Raw genomic sequence first — 24,170 nt, forward strand, 5'->3', positions numbered from 1 at the left:
ATCCGTCGGTTCACGGTGTTATCAGAGAGTGGGACATCGTCGATTTTCCTAGCAGCGTCATCACCAAGCAATTCTCGGACAATGTCTTTGGTAGCTGGTAGAATTAAATCCTCTCCAATTGTATGAGGTTTTTTCGCACGAGCAATGTGGTATGAGGCTAAAAATGATGCCTTCATGGCCCGCTCAGGAACAGTAGCTTGCTGTGTAAATGCAGAGGATTGCCTGGCCAAATGCTCTTCTTTGCGTCTGAAGAAGTCGACTGTTTTTTTGGCCTCTGCCGGATGTTTTTGCATCAGGTGACGCTGGAGTTTTGATGGCTTTAAACACTCGTTTGAGAGGGTCTCCAGACAGAGGACACATTTTGGACAGTCACGCCCATTCTTCTGTGTGGCTGTAAAGCCATACTTGATGTATGCTGCCTCATACCTTCTGTTTTTTGTTGGCCAGGAGGTGTTAAGTTTTTTTGTAGCAGTTTCTTCACTGTTGGTCTCTTCCCTCGGTCTCTTTCTTGTCAAAAACTTATCCATTTTGTGCTAGCTATGCGAGTTCGAGAAGCAAAGCAGCTTGATGGCGCGCAAACCACCGGGTCAACAGTCAACAACAATCACCTCATGACGTCACGAATGACAATTTTATATTATAAGTTATATTTTATAATAATGATTTTAAAATAATTTGAATATTTCTTTTATATTTCTTTTAAAAATATATTATTTTAATTTTTTTTTTCATATTTGCACTTTTTTGTCATCTTTCCTCTGATTTCCTGAGGCCCCCCTAGTGCCCCCTGGCGGCCCCCACATTTTGAAAACCACTGATATAGGCTACCAAAGCTACGAGAAAAGTTCAATTTTATTGACACAATGTTGCAACTGTCTGTGAGAACTGCCAACATGTGTTGTTCCCGCAGGAGAGAGACTCTACCGGGCAAAGGTTCCCGTAGTGGTTGCCAGGGAGCCCAATGTGTGTGTGTGTGTGTACATCTGACAAATGAGGATGTGAACCTATGACCTGAGCACAGTTTTTTACACTAATTGTAGTCTCCCCCATTCATTTCTAATGACCGGTCATTTTTGACCGGGAACACCAAGAGTGTACAAAAGTTGAATAAAACACAAATAAATTGTATGCAAATTAATACAATTTATTTTGTGTGTTTAAATCCTCTTTGTAGACAAAGTCATGGAATCTTAGGTCAGTCTGATCAAATTAACTACATTTTTCAGAGATAAAACTTTGAAATCGGTCAGATTTGACCGGAACACAACACAAGGGTTAACTGCCATCACCAATCAGGGAGTTGAGCTAGCCACAGTTTCTAAACTCGTGGATGATTTGAAGAAGTCAATGGAGGGGCGCCTCGACTTAATTGAAGCGTGCCTGTCCACCTTGCAAAAAGAACACCACGAAGCTCAACGTTGCATGGACGACATGGACAAGGCTCTCACGACAGCGGACAACTGTATTACGGCGTTGGAGGCAACATGTAACGAGCTACACACGGCTAACGGGCTCCTCAGAGCTAAAGTGTGTGACTTAGAGGGTTGCTCTCGCAGGCTCAACATAAGAATAGTGGGCATCAAAGAGGGAGAAGAGGATGGTCATCCTACAGAGTTTGTCTCACGGCTGATCCCGGAGATGCTTGGCCGAGACAACTTCAGCAAACCCTTAAAAATAGACCGAGCCCACCGCAGCCTGTGACCCATGCCCCAGGCTAATGAGTGGACACGTATCATCATTGCCAAGGTCCACAACGGCCGCGACTTGGTTAACATCCTAAGGCTCAATCGTCAACATGCACCGCAGAACTACCATGGCAAGAGAGTTTCTGTATTCCCTGACTACACGTCCAAGGTATCATCCCAGCGGCAAGGGAAACCTTGCCTTACCTACAGGAAACCCACATTTCACCAACAGAACAGAGACTACTGACGTCTATATGGGTGTCACAATTCTCCTCCAAAGCAAGAGGGGTTGGTATACTTGTTCGCAAAACTGTTCCATTCATATAAGTGACTACTGACCTAGGCGGGAGATTTGTCCTTGTCACTGGTGAAATTAATTATTTCCCCTTAGCTCTCTTAAATGTCTATGCCCCTAATTTTGGGTCTTCAACCTTGTTGCCGAGCACAACTACAATATAATTGTTGGTGGGGACTTTAATTTCTATTTTGACCCCCAACTGGACAGATCTTCTTCCAGAGCCTCCAGTCCTTAATAACCTTGTGAAATCACTGGACTTAGTCGACATCTGGAGACTTCAGCACCCCTCAGAGAAGCAATATTCCTTTTTCTCTCCTGTATATGGTAGTTTCTCCAGAATTTATTATTTTTTAGTTGGTTCTCATGTAATACCAAACACATCAAGTCCAACATACCATGGTATTCTAATTTCTGATCATGCCCCTCTTTCAATGAAAATTAATTTTAATCTTCTTACACGTCAATATCAATGGAAATTTAACCCCTAAATTCAGATAAATCTTTTTGTGATTGTGTTTCATCCAAGATCTCAGATTTTCTGCTGTTCAATGATAATGGCGCGGTTTCAGACTCAACCCTTCGGGAGTCTTTCAAAGCGTTAATGAGAGGTCACATCATCTCGTACCAGTCATCTAGTAAGAGAGCCAGGATGAGGCATCTGTCAGACATTGAGGCTAAGCTCTCTGCGTTAGAGGATGTCTATAGAAACTCAAACTCTGAAGACACTCTCAATGCCAGGTAAAATAAAAGTAAAATATGATTACACCCATATTTTTGGAGAGAAAGTTGGACATCATATCTGTAAACTTAAACAAAAGCATTTTGAGTTGGCTGATAAAACTGATAAACTGCTTGCCAGACAGTTAAAAGGTGTGCATTCTGTTTTCAGCCTGGAGGAAATTAAAATTGCCATTTGTTCCTTTCCTAATTTTATAAGGTCCATGTAGACACAATTGCTCCTCTTCTACTTGGGATGGTAAATTGCTCTGTGAAGGATGGTATTTTTCCTAATTCTCTGTATGATGCTCATATTTGTCTCCTCTTGAAGAAAGACAGCGATTACACCAACGTTACGTCCTATCGTCCTTTAAGCATCCTAAACAGTGATCAAAATATTATTGCAAAAGTTTTGACAAATCGATTCAACAAACATATTGGCACATTAATCCACCCTGACCAAACAGGGTTAATTCTGGATAGGTTCCCCTTCTCTAACACCCAACGTTTATTGAATATAATGTACTCTACGAAGCTACCTTACTCAGCAGTAATCTCTTTGGACGCTCAACAGGCGTTTGACCAAATTGAGTTGAGGTATATTGCTATTCTTGAAAAATGTGGCTTTGGCGAGAAATGTATGGCTCTGGTGAGAATGCTCTATGCTTGTCCCAAATCCTCTGTTTTGACTTATCATGATAGGTCTCCCTCGTTCTCATTACACTGTGGAACCAGGCAGGGCTGCTGCCTCTCCTCTATGCTTTTCACTTTGGCTCTTGAGCCTCTGGCCATCTCTACCTAGAGCCAGCCCCCAAATTGTTGGTATAAGGTGCAGCACATTAGACAGCACCATTGGCTTGTACGCGGATGATATCATTTTGACTCTAAAAGACGCAAGGTCATCCCTCCCTCCCCTTTTTGATTTGATAAACAGCTTCGGACAACTTTCGGGGTTTACTATTAATTGGGGGGAAAGTTTGCTCATGCCGCTGTCCGATGGTCTCGGCCCTGATTTTCTTGGTAGTTTACCCTTCAAACTTTCTCCGATCACTTTGTGTATTTAGGGATTAAAACTGCCCGTAACCCAAAGCTTCTATTTATGATACATTTTCTGGATTTGATTGGGAATCTTGAAACTATGATAGATAATTGGAAACTTCTCCCTCTCTCTTTGATAGGGAAGCTAGATGGACAGAGATCACCTGAGGCAAACACCAACTCCAATGCAGAGCTTTACTTTTGGTGGTTGACCCACTGTACCTGAAACCTGGGATCAAACCAGGGGCTGTTAGTTCTTCAGTCTAACACTCTATTTATCAAGCAATGGTCGTTTGTTTACAATGTTTTCAACCAGGTTAACTGAGAATTTTCTCATGCTGACTTTGCAGGTAAAATCCAACAAAGTCCAGCAAGTGTGCTATATGAAACCATTGCTTCACTATGGGTCTACTGTTGGGTTTAAGGTTAACTTCCAAAATCCCATAATGTGAGCAGTACCGCATTGAAGAACCAACAGCATTGGCCAGTACAATTGGGCCCAAAGCGCCTGAACAGGGACTTGAACCCTGGACCCTCAGATTAAAAGTCTGATGCTCTACCGTCTGAGCTATCCAGGCTCTGATGTTAGGGTTTATAGATGAGGATTCTATTCTAAAAAATAAAATAAAATCTGCAAAGGCCAAAGTTAGGTTATTTCTACAAAGCTCAGTGTTTGGTAGGGGCATACATGTGACAAGCAGAGTCAGGATGGCAGATTGTTTTGGAAGGTATGTAGGTGGTTGATATATGACTTGTGTGTACTAAAAAAAATGTGCTACTCTGTATACATGTCTAAATATCTATGAGTACATGTGTGGATTTGGCACTGAATTTAACAAGGTCTATGTCACGCTGTTTTCTCCAGAGTTTGGACAGAGATCACTTGAGGCAAACACCAAGTCCAATGCAGAGCTTTACCTTTGGTATTAATGGCTGACTACAATTGGGCCCAAAGCGCCTGAACAGGGACTTGAACCCTGGACCCTCAGATTAAAAGTCTGATGCTCTACCGTCTGAGCTATCCAGGCTCTGATGTTAGGGTTTATAGATGAGGAATATTTTTCTAGAGAAAAATGATCTGCAAAGGCCAAAGTTAGGTTATTTCTACAAAGCTCAGTGTTTGGTACGGTCATACATGTGACAAGCAGAGTCAGGATGGCATATTGATTTGGTAGGTATGTAGGTGTTTGATATATGATACATAATCTACCTATATATATATATATATATAACTAGTTAGAAAAAATATATCTGCTTTCAATGACCTTATTATCTCAGTGGTACATGAAGCTGCTTCCTGACCCACTATTATTTCCTAACTCTTGGTAGTCTGCTGTGTACAGATGTCTAGTGCATATTCTTGATTTGTTGCAGCTGCTTTTTTGCTTATCCTGTTTGTCTTACTGCTTGCATATGCTACTTGTTTCTGTTGTTGTATTGCCTGCCATTATTGTCTGCTAGCCACCTGTCCGAGGCTAGCCTGCCAGACTATATGTATTTTGTGTAGTGCTTGTTGTCACATGTGATGTGATTGTATCCAAGTAGTGGATGTGACGTTTGAATGTGTTCAAAGATATTTTGCTAAAGTGATAGTTGCCAGTGCATTCAGTGGCAAACACATCTTCCAAAGTGTAAACAGTATATAAAACTCAACATCCTCATGAAAGTAGATAGTAAGCATTTCTTTTAGTAGCATATCCATGCCCAAGGTTTGCACATCTGTGATCATGGATTTCCATTCAATATTTTACATCTGCCACATGACCCCTTGGGGTACAGCAGTGATACCCAAGGTTGTTTTTTTTTGTATGAGTGTTGGCAATGTGATGCAACCTGTGCTCAATTAAAAGTGATCCCTAATTTGAAATGTTTCAATTTTTTTTTTCTCATCACTCTTTCAAATAATTTCTTGCATCAGTTGTATCTGTCTTGTGTAATGCTGCTTCATTGTGTTCTGGTTGCAATGAGGTGTCATCACAGCTGACACTTCAAATATCCACTGCAAGCATTTCAAAAGCAGAGTGTCTTAAGCAGGCTGCTCTTGAGCATTTTTTTTTTTTGGCATTTTTTTGTCATTGACAAGATGTTGTCACAGATTTTTTTTTCAGTGCTTTCCACAGAGCTGAAAGACAGCTGCATTCAGTGAAAACTGGGGTTAACTGTCTGTTAAACAATTCTCACCCATTAGAGATGTTGAAACACACTCATTCTGATTAATTTCATATATTGAAAGTCTATTTGAATATCTGCACTGTGACAAGCTAAGTATTACTAACTCTTGATTCCCCAGGGTCCCCCTCATAAAACATCTTACCGTTACGTAACAGCCCAGATGTGAGAAGTTAACAAAACAGTTATCAAAGGCGGAGCTGGAGGCTCCAGTCACACACCAACTGAGCAGTCAGAGCCATAGTAGACAGCAGCATGCTGCATGAGTAGAGCTGAGCTTCCCAGCAGGATATCATACTGGATTCTGGGAACCAGAGTGGACTGGTAAGTGCATTTTATTAACTCAACCTTTAGGTTTTGTTTTCTTTCTTCTTTCTATTTCTTTAAAAGAACCCAGGATTAACTAGTTAGAAAAAAATATCACATTCAGCAACCTCTTAAAGTTACTTATTTTGCCTTAAATAAGTTTCTAAATTACAAAAAAAACTTTACCCATAGTTTTCAAATACATACTGCAAAACATATCATTTCATGATGCTAACACATTTCAGGAAAATCTAATTAAATAAGCTTGTAGGTAACATTTTGAATATACTCTCAAACTTTGCAGACACATTCATTATATTGATGTAAAAACAGAATCCCAGGCACAATATGTGTCTGTAAAGCAAAAAGAGGGGATATAAAATATCTATCTATAAATGGTAAATGGGCAATATTAGATGAACAGCTCAGGGGTGTCTCACTTTTTTGTATCGAAGAAGCCAATAGGCACAATTGCGGATTATAATTCAAAGGCATTTAGATCAAAACCAGAACTTGGCAAATCATTTTTGGGTTAGGGTGGGTTAATGTTATATGGGTTTTGTGGCTTTGTGGGCTTTCTTTTAACATTCAATCCAAACTTTTAGTGGGTGGAAATATTGCACGATTAAATACTTTGTGGGATCGTGGGATAGTGCCAGTTATGTTAGATCTACTTCATCACAGTCTGAGACTAAATTAAACTAATAGGAAGAGACAGGCTAAAGTCCAAAACTATGAGATAAAGAGTACAAGCCCTAAATCTTTATTGATTGTACAGTAAGTCAACTGGTTTGTGCTTTGATATTTGAGCTCAGAGATTCAAGACAGATATTAAGATTGTTTGTATATTGCTTTGTGGCTGAAATGTGTTCTCCATACAGATGTTCCTTTTTGAGAACTTTATGATAAGTTACACACAATTGCAGCTATTTGATAAGTATTGTAAAGTGTCAGCCCCTTTTCTTCACCACATAGAATAAGTCACATTAATATAATAATATAATAAGACTAATTTGATTAATCAAGCTAATACTTTATGGTGAAAGCTCCAGGCCTGTGTATATGATCTCTGATGCCTTTGACAGGAGCATCATATCAGTCAGTGCCTCTAATTTTAAACAAAGTGAACTTGTGCTCCAAATTTCTTTTAATGTTTCATTTATATTTGATGATAATGTTTCCCACCCATATAACACTTCAAGTTTATATGCAGACCTGCTTAATATTAAATGTCTCCTGCAGGGTTCATGGCACAGATGATTAAGTGATTAAATAGATACCTTACTTGTAAGATGAAGGACCAAATTGATATCAGTAGCAGATTTTGCTGGTAAACCCACAGTAGTTGTTTTTCTTAATTATCACCTTTCTGGTCTTTCTAGGAATTTTATAAAAGAATTTGCCCATTGATTTTCCATTTTTCTCTAAATTTATTTTGTTGATGAAATTATGAGTGTTATATGAAATTGTAAAATTGGAAGTTTTAAATGTTTATTTATTTATATTTAGCTTTTTTTTAATTTTTTTTTAAAGTATTTTTAAATGTGTTATGTGTGTAGGAGTATAGCCCCTCAGCTCTATCTCTCAAACCTATAAAACTTCTCTTCCCCAACATCATACATCAGATTGAAGACGAGGAGATATGATGGTTCTGGCTTTAATTAGTACAGCCTGTATTAGTAATATCATCTATTCTTTACAGGCTATGCTAATCTATGCCAGAATCAGCAATGCAATGGAAGCTGAGGATTGAACTCTGCTGGGATGTTTATCACTTCTAAGGTTTAGGTCACTGTCATCATTGAAGAACACGTACAAGGACAAAAGATCCCCATCGGTGGAGGCCACACTACAAAGCATTGGAGTTCTATTATTTTAAAGTTTAAGCAAAAGTAGGAAGTATTAATATTTTACAACAAAAGAAATGAGGCGGCTGCTTTTGTTTGTTGTCTGCAGTTTTTAATGTCCAGAAGATTGGTCACCTATGTGGAATTCAGAGCACCCTCAGAGAAAGAGTTTGACCCCTCACTGCTTATTTGCAGTACTCTGATATAAAGTGCATTATGTTGACAACTAAGACATTCGATAACGGCAGCAACACCTTAAAAATCGAGTCCATTGACAACCTTTTAAAAAAACGTTGAATTGTGGTAGCAAAACATCCAGGATGCCAGCTGAGCAACCATCTCCCCATGTGACAAAAGGCTCTAGATTTTCATCTGTCGCAAGTTACACACCGTCTTTCCTTGTAACAGTCATCTGCAATATCATTTATATATGTATACTAGGGGTTTGATGAGATCTCGCGAGACGAAACACGACGATATTTCTCGTCGACGTGAATTTTGTCTCGTGAAGCTATAATTAAGGGTCGCACCAAAAAAAAAAAAAAAAAGACGATCGGTTTTCTATCGATCATTCACACGTCATTCTTTTTATAATGTCACGTGTGGATCATTAACCTTGTTACAGCTTCTACCTGCTGAGAAGATCTCAGTCAGCAGTATGAGATGAGGAGAGGAACAGTGATAAATTGACCTCAAGTCTCTACACTGAAAGCCTGAAAGTAGGAGGAGCAGGGAATCTAGCGCAGCTATGGAAGCCTAATGATGTAAAAAGTCAAATGAGTCACACTACCAAATTATAACACAATTTATATGTTGTTCTACTTGTGTATTTATGTGATACAGGATTTGTGCAATTTACTTTTATTTCTGTGTTTTTTTATTAGCAATATGTTTATATAATTTGTGATAATTGGATTCTTTATTTAATTTATTTTTTTACTCTTTACTTTTTAGTATTTGTGATTGTATCTAACTTTTGTATTTATGGTTGTTATTTCCATAAATACCAAAATGATCCATCTATAAAATATATTTATATGGGGAAACCTTTTACAGTGCTGCATACTGCATATGATCATTATATATTTAGAAAGTAGAACAAAGTGATTCATTACAAGATGATTAGTTCAAACATTTCAATTCAATTTCCATTTTGTGAATTTTAAATAAAAGAACAGTCATGTATTTCCTCATTGAAGTTTTCTTAAAAATATAGTTAAAACCTCGTCTCGTCTCGTGAGCTGAGTGTATCGTCACAACCCTAATGTATACAGTACTGTGTAAAGGTTTTGCACACTAAGGGCCTGATTTACTAAGATCCCAAATAGTGGGTACTAAATTGCGTGCACAGTGCAATAGATTGTGCGTTTCCTTTGTATGCGTTTTGCAGGTGATCTACTAAGAATAACTGAGTAAATGAAAACAGGTGCAACAGGTGCAGACAGCAGTATTTAAATGAGGGTTTCGTGTCTTTATGGAGAGTTTGGACGAGCAGAAAACTGCAAGAACAAAATGAAATGTGATCAGGTTCTAGTGGAAGAGGTTAACTAATATATTGAGTTATAACAAAAACTAATATTACCAGAGAAACCCACATATGGAGAGTATTAGTGACGAAGTCAATGCTGTTAGTAAAACCACAAATATTACACTGTAAAAATATTAACACAGGTGGAAAAACTCTGTCCTGTGTGTATTCTGTCATTGTGCCTCCGTCTCCTCGTTTCCATAGTAACAGCCGGTTAATACCTGTCCTTCAAAGGTATTATTTATAGACGCAGTTAGCGTCAGAAATAATACCTTCATGTTTGGTAAATCACAATGTGTGTACTAAATAACATATTTGCATTTTCTCCTCCCTGTATTTTACACACTGGGGTTAAAACGTCTCATATTACATATTCATTATGGCTTTTACACATGCAGACCTTTAATAAATCAGGCCCTAAAAGCAAAGTAGGGATGCTTTCAAAAATAATGTTATAAATACTTTTTTTATTTATCAGCTAACTTGATTCAAAGTTGAGTAAACAGAAGACATCTAAATGAAATCAGTGTTTGTTATGAGCAGCTTTGCCTTTAAAACAGCAGCAGTTCTCCTCACACTGCTGCACACGGATGTTCAGGTACCAGTCGATTGTTGCCACAGTTCTTCTTCTTCTTCTGTGGATTTTGGTGTGTCAGCTGCTTCTGTCTCTTCATGTAATCACAAACTGACTCCATGATGTTGAGATGTTGATGTTGAGACGCTTCCTTGATGGTATTGTGTAATGAATAAGAATCTAAACATCTAAAGTGCTTAAAACATTTGCGTAGTAACTTTGACATTAAAAAGTTAATTGTAAATTGAATATAATTTAGTTTTAAACACTTAATAATGTTACTGAAACATATAAAAAGGACCGACTGCACAGTAACTCTCCTTCTGTAATATTATAATACTGTCATGATCCCTGCCTAGGTCCTGTTTATGTTTCCCTTGCCCTTTCTGTCACTGTCCCTGCCTTCACCCCCACACACTCTTCCTGTTGGGTTTGCTATTCTCCATCTGTCCTCCAGATGGAGACCTCGTGCTTTTCTGCCTGGTTCTCACACCCACCTGCTCACCTGTTGCCACTCCCCAATTGCCTGCAACTGCTGCTCATTACCAGTACTACATATATGGATCAATGACGTATAAGGATTTTCAACAACTCAATTTTAAATAATAAAAACAAGCATATTTAATGCAGTAGTTCAAACATTCAGAATGTTGTGTACCTGACAATTAATATTACAATTTGAAAGTGATTTTAGTGGGTTTTTCAAGATTAATTGGCACTGGCCTGAAAAAAAAGTCATGTGGTGCGACCATGATTCATCTTGAAATATCTTTTCTAAATAAAAGATCATCATTTACAAAGATTAAAAAAAAAAAAAATGCAAATACTTTGTTTCCAAACACTTTATATTACTGAAAACTTGTAAAAAAAAAAAAGATGTGAAGCGTGTTAAGTAAATTAATTTATTTCAAGATGAATCATGGTCGCACCACTTGACTTTTTTTTAAGGCCAGTGCCAATTAATCTTGAAAAACCCACTAAAATCACTTAATTTCAAATGTATAATATGGATCTTCAGGTACACAACATTCTGAATGTTTGAACTACTGCATTAGATATGCTTGTTTTTATTATTCTACAATTGAGTTGTTCTAAATCCTTATACGTCATTGACCCATATACTTGTCCGGCTGTGTGCCTTTGAGTTCTATATACTTGATCCTATTAACCATTCCTACCTGTTACCTGGAATCTGTACTTGTTTCACTGTCCCTGTTCTGTTGGTTACCTGCTACCTGTGTGTTTGAACCTGCTGTTTGTATATGACTTGCCTGCCTTGCCCCTTTGGACTTGTTTGTCTGTTTGGGCTGCCTAGCTGTTGATCCTGATCTTTGCCCAAAGTAAATATAGTTAATCCTACCTGCTCGCCTTGTGTGTCTGTTTGTCTGTATTCGGGTCCGTCTCCTGGCTTGTACACACATCTGTGATAAATATGTTTTTTGTCTAGTGTCTGGCTGTGTGTCACTGTTAGTATTATATAACATAAACAGTCCAGTTGCTGTCTCAACAAAAAAAATCCCAGAATGTGTTATTTCATCACAACAGATTTATTGTCTGCACCCAAAACAAACAAACCCAAGAATTTTTACATGTCTAAAATCTAAGAGAGGCAGATAAATGACTTATGTGCTTAACTGTATTGTATTAAGTAAGAAAAACACTTTTATGAAGTCTGGATTTACTGATAAATGGGTCCTACTCACATGCAAAGTTGAAACAAATTACAACACCTGCACTTCAATCATTTTTATCAAAAGAAGAGAAAATAGAGAAAATATCATTTTAGTTTTTCAGTATGATGTTACTGACCTATGTTTGACCTTTTGACCTTTTGTTGGATTTGGAGGATAAACAATGATTGAATGTGGCTCACTCCATTCACACTGCAAAAAATAAAATACTGCATCATATTTTGCTGCTGTTAATGGTCATTCTGGTTTTTGGCTGCAAAAAAAGCATCAGACCAAGAACTTCTTTTTTAATTTGGAAAACTGTTACATTACTGTTAAAATGTGGCTGTATTTTTCCAACAATTTATTACAGTAGAAAAGACTTTCAGCTAGTCTGCTGGTTACTCTATCAAACCTCAGTTCAGTCCGCTCCTGCTCTCTGTGATCACTGGTCTATTTCATGATTTAGTTATTCTCATTTACATATTTTTCCTGTTTCTGTTGTCAGACTACAGGTGTATAAAACAGTGATATAACTGCAGCTCATGAATGCTAATTTAAAAGCTTTGCTATGTTTATATTACAGGATATATGTGTATGTGAGTTTATGTCTATTTTTTGGCTATGAGTGTGTGTTTTGGTCTGTAATCCCTACAAGCATGTTTAGTGTTAAATATGTCAGTGAATTACTCATTGTCTTATTGTCTTATTATTTAGTAATATGATAATATGATAGGGGGGCCAACAAAAAATGTAGTCTGAGGGTCCATAAGCACCTTAATCCACAACTGCCTCTGTATTTGTTTTGTCTCAGTTTTTCTCCATTAAAGTTCAGAAGTTTTTTTTGAAGGTGTTATGGAGTCAAAGAGTCGGCATTGGCACACACTCTTTTCATAAATACGCTTCCTCTAACTCCAAGTTTGTAGATATTTCATATGATGAAAACAGATGAAGCTTGGTGCTAATAACAAAAACCTGTAGTGGCCAGTAATGAGTGTACCATGTGCACCATGTGTAACATGTATATGTGCCTCTGGTACCTTTTGCTCTAATTTGACACAATCTGCCAAGTGATGATAACATGTGCTTCAAACAGCTGCCTCGACTGATTAAAGTGATAACTTTAAATTTGGATGAATTCAATATTTTTCTCCACAAACAAGTCAAGTTCATTTCACTTCATTTTGCATCTGCAAATCTATTCTCTTCTCTTTTCTTCCAGACGTCCATTGGTCATCATGAACTTGACCTCCAGGTCTGATCCTATCCACTTCCTCACCACCAATTCTCCTGGTAAGATAGACCAGCCTGATCCCACCATCATAGCTGAGCCTGCCATTTTAGGTGCTGTCTAGAGCACTCTGTGTCTCCATAATAAATAAGTAATGCAGGATGCATGGAGGGCCATAAACTGCAGGTAGGGACATAAACTGCTTCTGGAGTTCAAACTTGATTTAATCTCACTCGTGAAGTTTCTGTCTGGTACATTTTTCAGTGGATATGTACATATGTAGTTACCAAGAAATAATAATTAAGGCACATTTTAAATGGGCACTGTGCTAGTAGCAAGAAAAATCCGGATAGGAAGAAACAAACATAGATAAAAGGCAAAAAAGGAGCATACAATCAAAACAAAACAGAGATAGATCAAATGAAATATATTTATATATTTTAAAAATATAAAATGTATTATTGAAGCCAAAGGTTGCTGATATAATTCAGATTGTTATATCTGCATATATGTTCAAATCTGGTGATAAATGATCTCCTGTGGAATCTTTTTTGATTCACATCAGTAATCAGTAATTTTACAGACCAAATCTGACAGAATTTGAGTTTTTGAGAGAGACAGACTGTGAGGTCTTTTTGTAATTTATACACAATGAATTGGTTTAGTGTGTTTTCATTTACTTTATTGGAGAAATGTCAACAAAAATAATTGCATTTACATGTGGTGCTTTGAATTGTTTCTTTTAAACATTTCCCCATCTTCAGGTGGCTCTTTTCCTGAGGTGGCCACGTTGTCTGACAGTGTTGGTGGGTGGAGGCAGTTTAATGTGAGTCATGTCTCAACACAAGGAAGAAACTTAACTGAATCACCAGTTAACAGGACATTAATGCTGCCAGCAGAGGAGTTAGATCCATTGGGAGGACACACAGTCTGGCAGGTAACAATCAGCTGTGATTCCATTTGACCAATAACATTGAATAGGACTGAAGATGTTAAAGGACTAGTGTGTAGGATTTAGTGCCATCTAGTGGTCAGGTTGCACCTATGTAGATATAAAAGACTCATTCTGAGGTAACAAAAATAAAACCGTTTTTATTTTCAGGTGATTATTCACTAATTAAAACAAACTTATGAATATTATATGCTATTATATTAAATATACATTCCACTAAATTCTACACACTGCAATTTCAATAAACAATAATAAATATATATATATATATAATCTATTATTGACATTTTTAACTGCTAGTCATGGTCATATGACTGTACACATTAGTCAACGATACTATATATACTGTTGTGTTTCGAAACATGTTTTTTGCCACCTTTGCCATCTAGTGTAAATGTGTGTGTGCAGGCAGGTTGATAACAACATAGCAAAGAGTAAAGAGACTCCAGGACAGAACAGGTACTACAGTTTTGTGGCCTCCCTGTGTGAATTTCACTGCTTCAGTAGAAAGGAATTCTAACCCCCAGACAAACACTCAACTGCACTCTTCACTTAGTTGCTCAAAAGCGCCAGGGAATTTATGGCTTATTTGAAATGGTCGCTTGATGTTCCAAGATAAACTTTGCATCCATGAAAACTGATGAGACTTGTCTAAATAAATGAAGCACCTGATTCTTTCTGTTAGTACTTCCAAAAGTCAGATTAAATTGTGCATTTATTTATCCTCCTTTAAAACGAGCTTGGGTTTAATAAGAGAATGCTGAAAAACATACTGTAGATGTGTAATGTTAGGTTGAGAACCTGTTCTCATCTGTAACAATGTATCATCTGCATAAAAACGTACATTACAATGTATATTAGCAGTGATTATGTTTAGAGATTAAATACAAACAACTGTGGATGCTAGAATCTCCATAGGGGGGTTTTCTTATTACTTAGTAAAGGTCTGTAGGCCTTTTCTTGTGCCTAGAAAGTGTTCCAGTAGTTTACCCCAAGTCAGTGTACTCTACATAACATATTTCTAAACTGACCATGGAGATATCCAGCAATTTGATTTTGCTAATGATCTGAGAATTTTGCAAACATTCAAAACAATGGCATTTGCTGCTCAACACCATTGTTGGTTCAAAGAAACCATGTGGATAATTTGAACTTTATGGCCAGCTCAGTGTTGAAGTTGTCAAGGTTAAAAATGTACACACTTTTCAAAAATTTCAGGACATAAACAGTTATATATATAAATGGGGGACAAATTAAAGGAAAAAACAACATTACGTGTCTTAATAAGGTGTTGGGCCATGTGCTGCCAGAACAGCTTCACTGCGCCTTGGCATTGATTCTACAGGCTCTCAACTCTACTGGAGGGATTAACGCTAGTCTTCCAAAAGAAATTCCTTCAAGTTAATTTAACATGTTGGTCCAAAGTCTGTCAGAGGTGTTCAAATGGGTTGAGATCTGGTGACTGTGAAGGCTGTAGCATATGATTTACATCATGTTTATATTCATAACACCTTTCAGTGACCCCTCATACTGTAGGGATGGGGGCATTGCAATTCTGGAAGACAACACTCCCGCCAGGATAGAAATGTTTAGAATAAAGGGGATCACTCAAAACTTTGCATTGATTTACAGTGATCTAAGGCAGTGATTCCCAACCGGGGGGGCGCGACCCCCTCAGGGGGGCGCCAAAGAGCCACTGGGGGAATCCCTCTTGATTTTAAGGGTGTAATAATGGGCTGTTTCAATGTGTTAAATATATCGCGAGGATAAGGGCGTGTGTAACGTGAACATCCTGCAGTATACACAGAGATTAGCTAGCAACGTAAACAGGGAGCTGATGGAGAAATGTGAAGAGTCAGGGAGAAGAGACTGCAGGCCTTCGCAGTCCTCCTTGTGTGTGCAGCGCAGCAGAGAGACAAACAGCAGTGGACAGAACTCGTTACGTTGCTGTAAGTGCAAGAAGAGCAAAATATGGGCAGACTCAAAATGATGAAAATTATTGTGGTAAAGTGTGTGATTTGTGCAACAACAAAATTAATAATAGATCATAATAGGAAACAGAAAAATGAGAATGACCACTGATCTCAGAGCTGCTGTTGAAACACAAGAGCCAGTAACTGAGAAAACTGCTACTCCTAAATTCACTAAGTAGGCTGTCAGATGGATTTCTCCCTCTTAAAGCCGTGTTCAGTCCAAACGCAATGTCGTAAACTAAAATGTATTTATAAACTACATTTAAAATGGGATTTAAAAATAGGCAGTTTATCCAAAATATGTTTTGCCACATAATTAATGTCTCTAAGCATTTCATTAACATGTAAGCTGAGAAAATAATCGTGTCAATCCTTTTCAGCATCATAGAACACACACACACACACACATATATATATATATATATACATATATATGACAGTGAAATAAAAAGGAAAAGGAAATCATAAAACAGAAATTGTGCTAATAATAATAACAAAATAATCTGTTCTGAAGTTTATTTAATTTTACACAGGTATCCTGCAGAAATTAAGAGGTTAGGTTCATTATTTAATTCGTCCATGCCGCTGCTGGGGGGGGGGGGCTCACCAAAGTGAAAATATGGGTCCCTCAAGAAAAAGGTTGGAAGCCACTGATCTAAGGGGTCAAGTGGACCCAAACTATGCAAAATGATCCCCACAGCATAACAGAGCCACCAGATCTCCTCACTATAGGGGTCAACCATTCAAACCTGTACCAGATTTTTCCTTTCATTTGTCCCCCGTCTGCAGTCTCTATGAGTAATGCATTTAACCAGCCTCTTTGTTTCTTTCTGTTCTTTCTACATCTTCAGGTTATCATAATTGTCTTCCTCACTGGATCACTTTCTCTTATGACTGTCATTGGAAACATCCTGGTGTTGGTGTCATTCAAGGTCAATAAGGCACTGAAGACGGTGAACAACTACTACCTGCTTAGCTTGGCATTTGCTGATCTGACCATTGGCACACTGTCTATGAACCTGTACACCACCTACATCATCATGGACCAGTGGGCTCTGGGACCAGTGGTCTGTGACTTATGGCTCGCAATAGACTACGTAGCCAGTAACGCTTCAGTTATGAACCTGCTCGTTATCAGCTTTGACAGGTAACAGAACAGGAGTCATTACATTTTTTGGTTGAGTGGGATAATTTTCACGGATTCCTTCAAAATGACGTTCCTGACCTTATGTATTGTAATTCAGTGTTATGAACTACAACTTTTTTTTGTGGAATGCCGTAGCATTAAAATGTTGCTGCAAATTACAGACTAGCCAATATATTGGCCTGTAATTACCAGTTACCTGTTCTTTATTTTTTAACTGATGTTAGCTAAGAAACCTGCTCCCTAACACTTTCCAATGCACTTTTGCCTATTTATGGTCAGATGACACTGAAGTCATAGATAGTGTAGACACATACATAGTGTTCTAAAGGGTCAGTTTACTCACAAAAAGCATACATTCCTATTTGGTATCATCCTGATACTCTTAAGACTCCTAACTGTAGTAGTAAGGAAGACAGCAATGCAGGACACAGCTAGAATTGTACAATTGCTTATTTTTCTTTTTATGTCTTCTCAGGTACTTCTCTGTGACAAGACCTTTGACCTACAGGGCCAAGCGTACAACAAAGAGGGCCATGACCATGATTGGTTTAGCCTGGTCCGTCTCTTTCATCCTCTGGGCTCCAGCCATCCTATTTTGGCAGTACATTGTGGGTGAACGGACAGTCCAACCAAATGAGTGCTACATCCAGTTTTTGTCTGAGCCAATTATTACATTCTGCACTGCTATTGCTGCCTTTTACTTGCCAGTGACTATAATGGCCTTCCTGTTTTGGAAGATCTATCAGACGACAGAGAACCGTGCAAAAGATATGCAGGGTCTCAAGGGATCTGGGTCCAACAAGAGCCCGACCCAGGCTCCGAATCAAGGGACTGGCAGTGGAAGAAGTAGTGGAGAAGGTGCAACTAATAGTAAGAAGGATTCGTCAGCCATGATGCGCCAAATTAGCTCCCAAAGCTGCAGCAGCTCTGAACTAAATCAGCTGTCTTTGGAGAACAACAAGGACAATGCCAGCACACCAGGAGGAACAGGAAACAGAGGGGGATGTGGTGTGTTCTTCTTCCAGTTTTCTTCAGTGATACCAGGTCGCCACGCATCCAAGAGGTCGGTCAATACCACAACAACTACTGTGGGCGAGGCAGAGCAGAGCAGCTGTGACAGTTTGAATAACAATGACGCTTGTGTCTCTGCGGACCAGACAGGTTCTGAGGAGGAAGCTCATGGTGCGGACCCATCAAGGCCTCCAACAGGTTGGACATATACCTACTAAGTGGTCTCATTTGTATTACATATAAAGAATAATACAAATAAAACATGTCTAATCTATCTATCTATCTATCTATCTATCTATCTATCTATCTATCTATCTATCTATCTATCTATCTATCTATCTATCTATCTATCTATCTAGACGGCAAGAAACAAACAAAGGTGAAGAAAAACAAGGATAAACAGCCATCGTCATCCAACAAAAGTCAAAACAGTGTCTCCTCATCACCTGCCGACCAGTCGTCTGCAGCCATCACCATGAAAGATGCAGCAATGGCTAAACGCTTTGCCTCTAAGGCCAAGACAGAGATAAACAAGCGCAAAAATGAAAAAAAGGCAAATGAGAAGAAAGCAGCACGGACACTCAGTGCCATCTTGTTCGCCTTTATCACAACTTGGTTACCATACAATATCATGGTGTTAGTCAACACTTTCTGTCAGGACTGTATCCCTGAAACTCTATGGGCACTGGGCTACTGGTTGTGTTATGTTAACAGCACCGTCAACCCAATGTGCTACGCCTTATGTAACAAGACCTTCAGAACAACTTTCAGGGATATTTTGATGTGCCAGTGGAATCAAAAGAAGAACAAGCCTAATTTTCATCAGAGGAAGGCTGTGGCTTTCCGGAAAAAAGACCCGGTGTAAAGTACAGTGGCACATTTCTGGATGGATCTGCGTTTCAGGATGCATTATCTTATCCATACTCAGAGTTGGAATGCAGCATACATCTTTCAGGGAAAATATGCTGAACTGAATTGTTCCTAACCCAAACTTGTTGTCGCCTTACAGGAAGTTTAGCTAAGATAGCAGGCTGATCTGTTAGCCAGTCCATTATAATTTCACAACCACAGGCCAAATTTGTGGAAAATCAGTAATTGGTTCCAGAGGATAGTTCCTAATAATTTGATGAAGCCTCTCAGCTAAAGGCCACTGCCACAATTTTGACCAGTGTCACCATAGCTCAGAAGGTACCTACTGGACTTCCATGTTTGCAATATTGTGGATATTAATCCCTAGAGGAGGAATTCAATTTTCCAATGATGAAAACAATGTGTACAGTTTTTTTGGTACCCCTTGTTGCCCTTATTCTAGCACCACTCTCAGGACAGACTTTACATTTTTAGCCTACTATGGAGGAGAATCAACAAACAGAAAGATTTAATAATGTTATTTGTTCTAACATTTTGTAATGTGGGTTGTAAACAACAATGCAGCCTTGGGGAGTCATTAGCAGGGCTTATACTTTTCAGATGCAAATCTAAGCAGAAATGTATATATTTATTTTCTGCTAGATATAGTGTACATTAGTGCAGAATAATGATAGTTTTGTGTGTTTTAGGAAGTGAACTTTGTCAAAGATGTAGGAGCCTTTTAAGATTATGTGTTAAAATAAAAGCAACCCAGCTTTTGTTTGTGTTAACATTTCAGAGACACAGTGACGTGTGTGTAAAAAAAAAAGCAGTACAACACATTGCTATTTTTGTAATGTCATTATGGTTTCTGAACTAGCAGGTATACTTTTATTTTTCATATATATATACTACCGGTCAAAAGTTTTAGAACACCCCAATTTTTCCAGTTTTTTATTGAAGAAATGTTTCCAAGCTTACCATCTTGGTCTTTTTTCCTAAGGTAGTTCTGACATAGCTTGGACTTATGTTTTGGGTCATTATCTTGCTGTAGGATGAACCCCTGACCAACTACGTGCATACCAGAGGGTTCTGCATGGTGCTGCAGAATGCTGTGGTAGCCGACGCTGGATCCAGAAAAACAGCCCCAGACCATCATGCTTCCTCCTCCATGTTTAACAGTTAATGTCACACACTGAGGAACCATCCTTCCTACTCCATGTTTAACAGTTAATGTCACACACTGAGGAACCATCCTTCCTACTCCATGTTTGACAGTTAATGTCACACACTGAGGAACCGTCCTTTCTACTCGACGGTGTACAAAATGATCAACAGAATATTTAAAATTTTGATTCATCAGTCTATAACAGCTTCTTCCAGTCTTCAGTAGTCCATTGGTGGTGTTTCATGGCCCAGGCAAGCCTCTTCTTCTTATGACATCTTAGCAATGGCTTTCTTGCTGCAACTCGACCTGTCAAACCTGCAACTGGAAGTCTTCTCTTCACAGTAGAAACTGAGACTTGCTTACTACGACCACTGAAGCTGTGCTTGAAGCTGTTGTCCTGTGAGCCGCCTATCACGCAAGCTGTTGACTCTCAGAAACTTGTCTTCTGACTCTGTTGTGACTTTGGGTCTGCCAAACCTCTTCCTGTCAGAGTTTCCCCCAGTTTATGAGTGAAACTGTACTCACTGACACCTTGACTTTCTTCGCAATTTCTCTGTAGGAAAGACCTACATTTTTAAGTGTTTTTGTATAATTTTCAGTTTTGGGTAACCTTATCGTTTTTTAAACTTCTGGCAGTTCACCACTTACCTTTGTACCATTTCAAGCTATTCATTGGACTTGATCTGCTTGAATTTAAATAAAAAACTGGAAAAATTGGGGTGTTCTAAAACCTTTGACCAGTAGTGTATATATATATGAATATATTTGATACACAAAATTAATCAGAGACCTGATAGCCAGATTATTGTCTATTGAAATATTGCTTTGATATAAATGGATGTCAGCTATGATAAACACTCAGTTGCTAATTTATTAGGTACAAATTGAGATATATCTGTCTTGAAGATCTTTTCTCACTTTATTCATATTCTACTCACAGGCTGTGGTTTGGACACTTAGAATGAAGTGAACCAGTAATAAAATAAACATAGTTATTCAACTTTAGATTCCAGTTGATACATAAGTTGAGTCAGGCAATCCATACTGATTTTTTTCAGTACTGTAGTGTTTGTATGAAGCTGCTCACAAGCTGTGTATTATCAACTGAAACACATAACACTGTGTGACACTGACCACATCCTTATGTGTGTGGAAATACTAAAGACCACTGTAATAATGTGAAGACACGTGTTCAGTGCACATTTAGATCAACCTTATAGCATCCACTTCCATCTTTTTAAATTACAGTCCATATACTTGCGATGTGGATTGTGGACAAAATGAGCTAAAGCATTTAGTGAGTTACCAATGGAAAGGAAGCAGTCTGTATGATGGCATTTTTATTAATCCTAAATGTTCTTATGATCGTGTTTTAAAGTATGACATATTCACAACAATGTTTAATCCACTGTATTATGTAGTACAAAAAGGGACATGGTATTATCTATCGTACGTCATGGTGGTCAACTAAGATTATACTATGAGTAAACCTTGACACAGCTATTATAAACAAGTTTTATTCTGGGTGAGTTGAGTTCCGTGTGAGTGATTTGACTGTCTAAGTAAGAGACTGTTGCTTTTTCTCCACAGATCCATGAACAGATGGACTCCCACTGTGGATCCAGCAAAAAGCATCCTTCAGTGTTTGATAGACTAATCCATCTTGGGTATATTGCAGTTGTTATTTGAAGTTTTATACATCCACAGATCAATCCATACTTTTGAATCTGATTTACAAATAAACTGTTATGCAGTAGACACCACAAGAGAAATTAGGTATTTTCAGCTTCATTGTTCTATTGAGGTTTCCTGCTTGGACGATTAAACGTTTAAATTAAAACTTCAAAACCTCACTTACTCACTCACTCACTAAGTGGACCTATGTGCCTTATTTGATGTCCCTTCTGGTTTGCTAGTGCTGTTTTCACAATGACAATAAAATGACAATATATTTGAAGAATTGGATACTGCTGTGAGATACTATGAAAATGGTTTAATAACAAAGGTGTTGAATTCACAAAGAATAGGTTGCGGCTGTTGACAGCACCATGAATCATTTGCAACCACTATCTGGGCCATCTCAAGGTCCAATTCAGAATCAGAATCAATTTTATTGTCACTTTCAAAATATAATCTCAAGACACAAGGAAGCTAGATGACGTTCTCAAACTGATCAGTCATTTCCACATAAAGATAAAGGACATATTTACAATATAAAAACATAAAATCATAAAAAGAGCGGCCTTTTAAAATAAAATGTGCTGGTGCTTTTGTGACCAGAAGTAACATCATCATCTGCAAATGGTATGACAGTGCAAACACGCCCATAAAGTTTTTCAGCTGAGTCCACCTTGGTTTGCCTCTAACGGAGCACAGCTGTTTGAGGCTTTTCTCCATGTTCCAGTATTACTTCCCTAGTAATTCACATGTATACCACAATATACTGAAATGTCAAATGTCAGAAAACAGTTAGAATAGAATATCCTTTATTGTCATTGTACAACAGTCGTCACAACGAGATTGTTTTTTGTGAATTTGCCCCAAAGAGTGAATACTTTGCACTTGTGTTTTTATTAATTCCTACAATTCAGTGCCTGCAAAATTGTAATTTTTTTTGGGATTGATGTTCACGTGTATAAATGGAACAGAAATAAAAATGAAACGTATATCCTTTAAAGGGAAACTTTGCGGATTTTCAACAAGCGTTACATCATGACTATGTATGTAGTACATCAGTGGGTAGTTTGTAAAATGAACAGTTTTTGATATTCCTCCATTTTGCCTGCATACAGCATATATCACAATGTGGAGTCAGACAAAACAGTCTGGAAGAGGAAGTGACCAGAGTAGTGACCAGGCGACATTACAGTTGCAACTAAACTAGGCTAAGCTGCTAAGTTTCGCTCTGATTTCTCCAGAATAGCTGAGTCCAACACTCACACGAAAACCCCAACTAGTTTTATGATATAATATTGGAGCAGAAATGTGGTGTTATTATGAGGCTGAATATTGCGCTGTGTAATCAGACAGAACCATCAGAACCATAGCTATGGTACAGCCCAAATAGAGGCCCTGCAGAAATGACTAAGGCCTGCCTTGTAATGATGCAACAAACTTTGTTGTGCTTTGGTAAATCTGGCTTTGTTTTCTGACAGAATATTATATACTTTATTATATACTATATTATAAACTTTGCAATCTCTGAAAATAGAGCCACAGCGACTGTATTACTTGTAACTTGCAGGCAGCTGCATTCAGCTTCGACCATAATCTGGTCCGCCTCATCGTCATCCAAAATAGGTAAAAGAAACAGTGTTTGCTTGCACACTGTTTCAATATATATATCAGTAATTGTGTGGCACGTGAAAAGACCTCAGTAGAGTGTCAGTCTGACTGGACAAGATGCCTGCAATGCACTCTGGTTGTTGTAGGATTCCCATTCCAAAGCACTAGGGGAAATTTACAACTTTTTTCAGTTTTCACTAGTCATATGGCACCAATTTCAAAAACAATTGTACATTTCTACTACATAGGTGACCTAGTTTTTTAGGAATCATCACATTCACAGCTGTAATCAATTTTGAAGAAAGGTTGTCACATAATCCACCTCTGCAAAACTGGATCAGTGCATCATTGTAATAATGGTGCAATAGCACCATCCAGTGGCTACAAGATAAAACTGTTAAAATGTTAGTTGTTCAACTGACTTCATTCATTTAGTGGTCAATATTTACCATACTGTACCACTGTTATTCCAGAAGAGCCATCAAGGTCAGTGTTTCCATCATGAGAGCAATTTACATATCAAAATGATTAAATAGGGTGTTTTTTAATAGTTTAAAAAACAATAACTAAATAATATTTACTTTTAAAAACTGATTTGTAGTATTAATCCAGTTTGCAACACCAGTGAAGAGACATTCTGTGTCCAGGTTTCTGGATATATTACATCAGTTTCTTTGGTTAAGGATCTGCGAGCAATGAACTGACAGGAAATGGGTGGATGA

The 24,170-nt window shown here is 38.0% G+C and overlaps 1 protein-coding gene across 1 annotated transcript; it reads left to right on the forward strand.

Moving 5' to 3' along the window:
• Positions 1-1,704: 1,704 nt before the first annotated feature.
• Positions 1,705-19,011, forward strand: LOC134003817 (muscarinic acetylcholine receptor M1-like). The gene is given in 7 exon segments (XM_062443170.1): positions 1,705-1,854; positions 2,510-2,721; positions 13,055-13,125; positions 13,828-14,000; positions 16,840-17,135; positions 17,611-18,364; positions 18,541-19,011. Coding segments are annotated over 7 exon segments (2,127 nt in total).
• Positions 19,012-24,170: the final 5,159 nt, after the last annotated feature.

This window comes from Scomber scombrus, chromosome 21 (assembly GCF_963691925.1).
Source record: "Scomber scombrus chromosome 21, fScoSco1.1, whole genome shotgun sequence".
Lineage (NCBI taxonomy): Eukaryota > Metazoa > Chordata > Actinopteri > Scombriformes > Scombridae > Scomber > Scomber scombrus.